This window comes from Cylas formicarius, unplaced genomic scaffold (genome assembly GCF_029955315.1).
Source record: "Cylas formicarius isolate icCylForm1 unplaced genomic scaffold, icCylForm1.1 PGA_scaffold_1__22_contigs__length_36826433, whole genome shotgun sequence".
NCBI classification, from domain to species: domain Eukaryota; kingdom Metazoa; phylum Arthropoda; class Insecta; order Coleoptera; family Brentidae; genus Cylas; species Cylas formicarius.
Window position 1 is genome coordinate 36,674,706 of NW_026844264.1, and position 8,901 is coordinate 36,683,606.

At 33.7% G+C, this 8,901-nt stretch overlaps 1 protein-coding gene across 1 annotated transcript; it reads right to left on the reverse strand.

Annotated features, from left to right (window-relative positions):
* Nucleotides 1–383: 383 nt before the first annotated feature.
* Nucleotides 384–7,893, reverse strand: LOC132696600 (uncharacterized). The gene is made up of 3 exons (XM_060661522.1): nt 7,832–7,893; nt 4,181–4,296; nt 384–1,663 (listed from the first exon to the last, which is right to left on the reverse strand). Exons 1-3 carry the CDS (start codon nt 7,844–7,846, stop codon nt 1,000–1,002), a joined length of 795 nt encoding a protein of 264 aa, XP_060517505.1. The 5' UTR covers nt 7,847–7,893; the 3' UTR covers nt 384–999.
* Between the last annotated feature and the right edge of the window lie 1,008 nt (nt 7,894–8,901).

The following is an 8,901-nucleotide window of genomic DNA, read 5'->3' on the forward strand; positions in this document are numbered from 1 at the left end:
TTATATTAAATGGTGAATTTCTTAATGTAACAGTTTATGTGATCTTACTGTGATTTACTATTGTGTGCATTTTAGTTTGTATGTAAAGGTTAATTATTCATTCATTAGTTAAAATTAGAAATAAATAAATCAGGAATCATTAGGTTGCTAAATGAACCCTTTGAACAATTTGTTAAAGCTGTCACTAGCCTCTCTTTATTATTATTATTTTAGACTTTATCTTAGCTTTAGAGAATAGTCTTATTTTTTCTTTAGGGTTATTAAATTGTAACTAAAGACTATATTTTTAGATCTTGTTAGTTTATGTAGATGTTGTTGTTTGTCCCAATTAATGGAAGGAAAATAAACAAATTTCATAAAAAAATAAAGATTTATTACGCGCTAACCACGGAACTACAATTTACATCGTACAATATACGATACCAAAAATAAAGACGGTTTTTGTTTAACAAAGTCGTAAACAGTAAAACACTAGCGCTAAATAACGACAGAAAAACAACGCCACTCGTTGCTGTATGCTGCGCATTGTTATTTCGTCCCTTTTTTAAACCACAAACATGGTAATTTGTCAAACAATCATATATCACACCGTTCGAAAAATCATACCAACTAGGAAATATTTATAGGCTATTCCGGAAAAGTGTGTACCATAAAATTATGGAAGATTTAGCAGACAAACAAACAAACAAAATTCTTACATATTGTTTAATAAAACCTAAGGGTACTTAATACAGTGTATATCTGCAAAATTCTTTCTTTTTCCTTTTCTGGCACGCTATTGTCAGTGGCCAAATCCTCTACTCCATAAAAACAAAGAATTTTGCAATTCAATCAATCCATTAGGTCCCTTTTGCAAGCTCCACGCCTTTCCAAAATAGAATTTAGGTAACAGGAATTTGAACACTATTTTAAATTTATTATACATCCTAACGTCTTAAAATATTTGGTTTACTCCTGACATTTGTACAATATCTTTAAACATACGAAGAGGTATGCCTTCTACAGCAAGTCGATCAGCCGTCTTAGTTCGGGATTGATCACGTCAGAGTACCCCGGCAGTTTACCGTTATCCGCCCTAACGATCACCGGATCCAATTGGGAAGCAGCCGCGGAAAATGGCTTCGACGTGGAATGGAACAAAATTTCCGGATGTGGGGTGGGGGTCGCTTCCGTACTCACCGGCGGTAAATATTCCGTCGTGGGTCTATTGGACACCCTAAAAGTGTCCAGAATATTCTCGCCGGACGAGTACTCGTTTTCCTTTTCGAACGGGGGCAGGTATTTCTGAGTTACCGGCCTCTGAGTCGTAAGGACGGTATCCAATATCCTCTCGCCGGATGTGTATTCGTTACTTTTTTGTTTCGGCGGTCGCGCAGGACCGGACACTTTACTGCCCTTGTTTATGTCTTGGTTCTCTGGTCTGTATCGACCGTCGTCGACGGGCTGACCTTTGACCCACGGTACGAACGGAGGTACCACGAAATGATCACCTTCCGGATGAAATCCGCTTTCGTCTGCGGTGTATTTGACCGTGTAAACTACGCCGTCCGGTCCCGTGTAACTAAAGCTGCCCTTCACGGACGCAACGTTCTGGGATTCATCGTGTATGGACGGTATTAGTTCTGCGCTTTCTTGTCTTTCGATGCCATCGCTAGTTTTGTAACTGCAAAGAAGTTGGTATTATTTATACAAGTCCCAATCTGTGCCTACGCATTCATTTCCAATTGATATGGTTGAAAACAGTTCTTCGGTATTCACTTGTTTTGTCTACGGGGTGACCCAATCAATGTGGCAATATTGAATAGAGAACCCTGACACTTGACAGTTGTTTTGCGAAAATGTACCCAAAAACTAACGGTCGTAGAAAAAGTATAGTATGCAACACGGTAAACTTTTTAACTCACTCGTTTATTAAAAAGTCGCTCCGTTGCGCTCCGCTCGTGTCAAATAAACTCGTGAGTCAAATACCGTTTACCGCACTTGTTGCATAAAATACTATAACCAGACGTAAAATTTGGGTAGAAGTTACGATTGCCAAATGTGTCTCAAAAATTCAATTCGAAAGTAAATCAGACATACATCCTGGTTAGTTTATCTTTTAGTTGAATCAGAGTAACCGTTCTTGCAGGATAAAAAAAGGCGGAATTTCCTGCATTCCTGATCGCCAGCGTCCAGCAATGGCTCACCGGTTGCCGACACATTCGATAGATATAATAAATTAGAACGATTAAAACTAAAATAACAATTCCGTCAACTAAAATTGCTTCTCGACAAATTCGATTGTCGTGACGCGACTTAATCAGCTCTCAGCATCGATTGTGCTGCGCAATCTGCGTGTCACCCGAGCCAAATTGAGTAATAAAGAAAATTGCTTTAATTATTATAATTTTATGATTTTGTTCTGATGTTTGAGTTGATTCATTCTTCTTTTGTTTGTTTCTTTTACAAAGATAGTTTTTTCAAAAAAACACAATTCTCTTTTATTTCAATTCGCTTTTACACAAATTAAAGTATATATGAACCCATATAATTAACAAAGGTATGCTTCAAGTGAATATGGTTCTAATCTCACTATTTCATTACCAGTTTTCTTAAAGTTGCTGATCTTAATGGATTTATAATAAGATGCTTTCTTAGTTAGTTAGTTAGGTTGAATAAAATTGGTTCCAGTATACTACCTAGTAATATCCCTAACCTATTTTCTAAAATTTCCGTTTTCAGCATTGCAATGCAGCTGCCGTATCTCTCAAATTTATATAACAAAATTTCATAGTCTAAGCAATCAAACGCCTTTCTCGATTCTAAAAATTGAGCTATGGCTTAGTTTTTTTCTCAAATTGTTTGAGAATCACATTAATTTCCAAATGGCAAAGTGGAAGGCGTAATGTGTAATCAATTGATGCATTTAAAAGTCCAATTTTGCAAAATGTTAATTGAAATTTCATTATAGATTAGGGCAAAAAAAAATGCTTACGAAATCCGTCAACTATGGATCTATTGAACTAGACAGAACCCACACAAGGTCGTCGGTCGTTTTGTCAATCGGGATTTCTGTTGATCTTGACACACCACAATTCCATTTAGAAACGCACAATACAAAGAGTCCAAACGTAATTACGTCGATATATATATTTAAATATTTCGTTTTATTGTAACGAAAGGGTTAACGGAAGTCGCTGGATATAAGTGACGTCAACGAATCGAGTCGAAAAACCCGCGGTCGACAATTTTTGCATATTATTATTAAATCGTTATAGCGAAAGGCAATTTCATCTGACAGCTATTTAATTAACAAATAATCGATTTCTGAGACGGAAAATATATGTTTAGAAGCGGATTTTCCGTCTATGGAGGTATTGGTGACAATCTTTCACAGGGAAATTCATTACTGCTAGGATGTTCGATATCTTCGTTTGTTATCAAAGCTAGGAAAGAGTAGATATACAGGCAGACTATTTTCTAAGACGGTTTCCTTTCCATGACATTCTAAAGTAAAACCTACTTGTATCATTATTTTTAAACCACTCTAGATATTTTATTGACATTTTGTATACTTTTTTCAAGCAGTAAAATACAAAAAAAAATGGAGCGGCACTACTTTTTCCAAAAATAAAATTTTTTTTTGAAATCCCCTTTCAATTTGGAACAAATATATTCTCTCGATTTTTTTTCCGAACGATGTACCGTTTTCAAGGCAAAAAAAAGGTTTAATGTATGGCAAAATGGTGAAAATTATAATTAAGAAAATATTCCAAACAAATCTTTTTTTTAACACTTTGCATTCAAAAATATCTTTTGTTTTTTGAAATTATCGCACAAAATATCGATGAAATATTTAATGTGACTTGAAAATTATGATAAAAAATTATATTGAGCTTATTTTTGAGTAGAATATGTTACAAAAATTTGGCGCAGGAATTTCGGGACACCTTGTATAGGTCGTCAAAGACCATTAAGCACTCTGCAGAGAGATACACTTTTCGAGGTGGTACTCAGTTTAATCCTCCTGCTTAATAATAAACGATTTAATTGTGATATTGAAGCTGTTAAAATCCTGTACAAGTGAATTTTTAAGCAAACTTTCTCCTGAAAATGTAACTAAAAGTTACTGCGAATTAAACAATGTTCAACCTTAAGAAACTTAATTTTTGCCAACGAACCACACTGTAAGTTGCCTTACCTGAAACGATACGATCCATCGACGTCATTTTCGAATTCGGAGTCAAGTATGCGCGCGTTCCTTGAATCGTCAGGGGCTGCCCAAATACTTAGGATGACACATGACCCAAAATATATCTACAAAAACATGTATACGCTTTATTTGACTAGGTTTTCATTTTCTAAAGTTTATAATGTTTAAATAATAGAATCGTGTTCCCCGTGTAAGTTAATATTGTGTCAACATGGTCGATTTTGTGTTTGGTGTCCCATTACGCAGAACCTTCAGACTTTGATACGTGTCAAATATCTAATATCTCCATGTTTTATTTCATTTATAAAATTTTTAAATACAAAAGTTGTTTTAATGTTGATTTACACCTTGTAAATTTTGAAGCAACTGACAATTTTGCAATTGGTTTATCCCAAACAGGGTATCCAAAATTTGATGAGATATTACGCGTAATTATTTTTTCTAAATAAGCCACTCCGTACATAAATTATGGTCTGATGAATTCATGGGTTGTGTTTCTTATTCTATATTTTCTATTTTAGTTTGATACTATTTGCGAATTTTTTGGATTCCTTTTTATATTTATTTTTCACACAATTTATATCTATTTTGGAAAGGCAGGGTACATAGCCACGGAGTGGCAAATGCACGGGGTAATCTGGACGGCCAGTTCCAGAATTCGTTAACTCTTTTGAAGTAAATAAAAGAACATATCAAACTGTGGTATAAGTGTAAGTTACCATGTATATATATATATATATATATATATATATATATATATATATATATATATATATATATATATATATATATATATATGATGACACTATACTCCGGGATATCATCCGTTCGCTCGTTGAACTCCGACTGGAATCCTGCATCCGACTGGAATTCTGCAAATTCTGCATCCGACTGGACTCCTGCAGACGTTTCGCCAAAATCTCACTTGGCATCTTCAATGCTCGCGCTCCGAAAACACTTCGAACACTCGAAGTGTTGCGAGCATTGAAGATGCCAAGTGAGATTTTGGCGAAACGTCTGCAGGAGTCCAGTCGGATGCAGAATTTGCAGAATTCCAGTCGGATGCAGGATTCCAGTCGGAGTTCAACGAGCGAACGGATGATATCCCGGAGTATAGTGTCATCACATTTTTCCATCCGTGAATCAATACGTGAGAATATATATATATATATATATATATATATATATATATATATATATATATATATATATATATATATATATATATATATATATATATATATATATATATATATATATATATATATATATATATATATTTATATATATATATATATATAACTCCGATGGAGTTATAAGAAATTTTATTTGTACAATTTCCAACGTAAAATGTCTTCATGCGGATTAAACGAGAATTTCACAACAATGAGCGAGTGAAATAAATTGAAACATTGATGGAAACGGCAACCGGGAAACGCAGAAAAAAATATAAACATTTTGTAGTTCTTGACTCGGTTTTCTTCGTGCGAGGTCAGCTGTTCATTACAAATTGATTGTGTAATAATTAAAACGGAATAGGAATGACATGCACATCCTATTCTTTTTCTATTTATTACGGGGAAATTCAAAAGACCCAAACACGACTCGTTCTGGCATCGAGATTAAGATCTATTAGTCATCTGAAAATTGTGATCTTGGTGTATGACGGTTTAGCATAATTTTTAAATAACCAAAATGAATAATCAGAAAGAAATCTAGCATTCCTTCCAGGAAAAAGAAACATACCAAACTTAAGTTCCTTTGTTTGTTTTTACAAAAAAAGGCAATAGTTTATAACACTTTTTATTTTTTTTTTATAACAGTTTTTTTTTCTCCAAAATAGTTCGTTCGACCGATATTAAATAATTCTCTATCAATTATAGAGTCAAGCTGCATAATACTTTTTATCGTACAAAAATAATGAGTGCAGGTGTACAACTTAGTTTGACTAAATACTCGAAATATATTTTAACGGTTATGATATTAATTAAATTATGTCAAGTTAAAAACTATACAAAAAAGCCAATTTCCAGCGAAATCCTTTAGGGGCTCATATCTCCGTGTTGCGTGTTTTATCTGAATTTGAGATATTATTATCGAGATATATTCCGGGATATCATCCGTTCGCTTGTTGAACTCCGACTGGAGTCCTGCATCCGACTGAAATCCTGCAGACGTTTCGCCAAAATCTCACTTGGCATCTTCAATGCTCGCGCTTCGAAAACACTTCGAACACTTCATAAACCAAACTTGTCAAAAATATCTTACAGACTATATACTATACTAGTGAATATTTATGTTTTATACCTTGGTGTCTACTTCTTTCAATGTATTGGTGGTTCGGTGTTACTTACCCTTAAAATTTGATATTTTTATCCCACGTTATAATCAATGACCGTTGTAGTATAACACGAAAGTAATGGACGAAAACATATATACGAATATACAATTTACCTATTTTATTAAACTGTTTTTAATTAACTAGCAAAAATTTTCTTACGATAGAAAGGGACATTTTTCTACATCTCATGATGATTGATACATTAGTTGTAAGCTATTTTATTTCCTCCTATGATTAAAAGGGTTATAATTGACTTTATTTAAGTCGAGTGATGTTTTGTATGCGTTTTATCGATGACTGGTTTTCTTTAGACTAAGTAAAACTAGAATATCAATGACAAATATTTATAAAGTTCAAAAACTATTCTAAAAAAGAACAAAGATACTTAAAAGATTACAAAACCGCCAGTCTTGAACACTGAAATAAATCATAACCTACCATACATTGTATCTAGCGCATTCACCCGAATCAAAGATGCCTAATATCACTGCGAAATTTATATATAGTATATATTATTAAATATTCTGTATGATCATGTACAAAAAGGCTTTCTTCTGTGGAAATAGAATACTGTCTTTAAGATTTATTGGATTTTTAGGTATATACATTCTATTACAATACAATATACGTTCTATTACAAATTTTCGAGGTAACTTTTACAAATCTGGTCTAGCATAGATAGGCAATAGCTATTAATCCATGTTTTATTAGAGCTGTAAAATTTTAAGTAACTTTAATAGGTATAGCTTCCTTCTAAAGATACTATACTATACAATAAATCTGACGGCTCATATAGGTATTCATAGTTATATATGCATAACATTCTTCGTCTTGATTTGGTATCACGTACCTGTCTGTATACACTGGGTTGATTGGATGAAAAAGAAGAAGGCTTCAGATTGCATCAAAAGTTTTCGCGGACTAACAAAAGTATTGCATAGATAAATAATTGAACCCACATAGCATAAAAAGAACATGCTTATTTATATTCTTACTCTTATATTGTAAGAATCTTCGACAAGGATAAACATATAAGTTTCAGAAGCTATAGCAAAGTTATAATACGGAATATTGGTAGCACTCTAGAAGTCTATTTTATGCTATTTGACCCTATCAAAGATTAAAATTTCAAATTATTTGTTATTGTTGTTATTTTTAATCGTATTACCCCAAGAATGAAGCGGAAGTTCCGCTAATAGTTGCTATTTCCGGGTTGGCTTAATTAAAAAATTTTAAAATCGTTTTTAAAGCGAATAATATAAACAAATTCCTCTACCTACAAACGCGGCAGTACTTACAACGAGCTTGAACATTTTTTTTTTCGACCACTTTAAGAGTATCCACCGGGCGCGGCACAAACTATACTATCAAATCGAAAAAGTGAGGTGGTCGAAATTATATAGTCCGAAAATGGGCCCCACTAAAATTAAACGAAAACAATAATTCTTCAGCGATAATCTCTGACTATTACAAGAAAAATCTCTCCTATTATCATAATCTCGTTATAGGTTAATAATATTCTCTCCGGTTAAGTAATACGTTGTCGGTTTGGTAGAAATGTGGCAATGCCAAGTCAAAGATGACCACTTCCTACTGCCGGCCCAACATTCTCGCATTCCAAAATTGTTGACGCGGCCGTTTTGAAAATATTCCTTTTGTACGACGGGAAAAGTCGGTTTTCATTCGTAATTTTATTTTCGGTCTAAGTAGGCGTCATGATAGCGTAACGACGAAAACTTGCGAAACACAACGAACTAAAAGTTGTTTTAAAGGCATTTACAAACATTATTCAGACAGAATGAGAGACAGTTGCACAATCGCTGATTTTGATGTTTTTATCATCTGACTTTCAATGGTGAAATAAAATTTTGGATGTCACCTATATTTTTATTCATTTTTTCTACTCCCTACTCCAATTATGATCGGGTGCGCACAAGACGTCACTTTAAAATGACAGTTTTTTTCGCATTGTCATGAATCAATTCGCGCGTTTCCGGTAGGTCCATCGTTTCGGCGGATATTTAATACTAATTTCACACTAACAGTACATTCGCCAAATAATTGTTTCTGGCGAAGCCTGCAGGGAACGAGCTTCGTCAGCTTAACCGACTTCTCATTTAATAGTGCAACTAACTCATAGTATTTAGAGGTTATGTTTGACTGTTTTTGTTTTTTTTTTTAGTTTAAAAGGGAAGCTGAGCAGTTTAAAGAGTTTTTCTGGATGTCAAAAGAAACTTTTCATAACGAATTAAGTTTGTGAGTGAAATCCCATATAGAGAAAATGAACACAAATGCGATAAGTGCAGAAGGTAAACTTAACTCTGACACTTATGAAAGCCTGATGTACTGCGTTTGAATATCAGAGTTC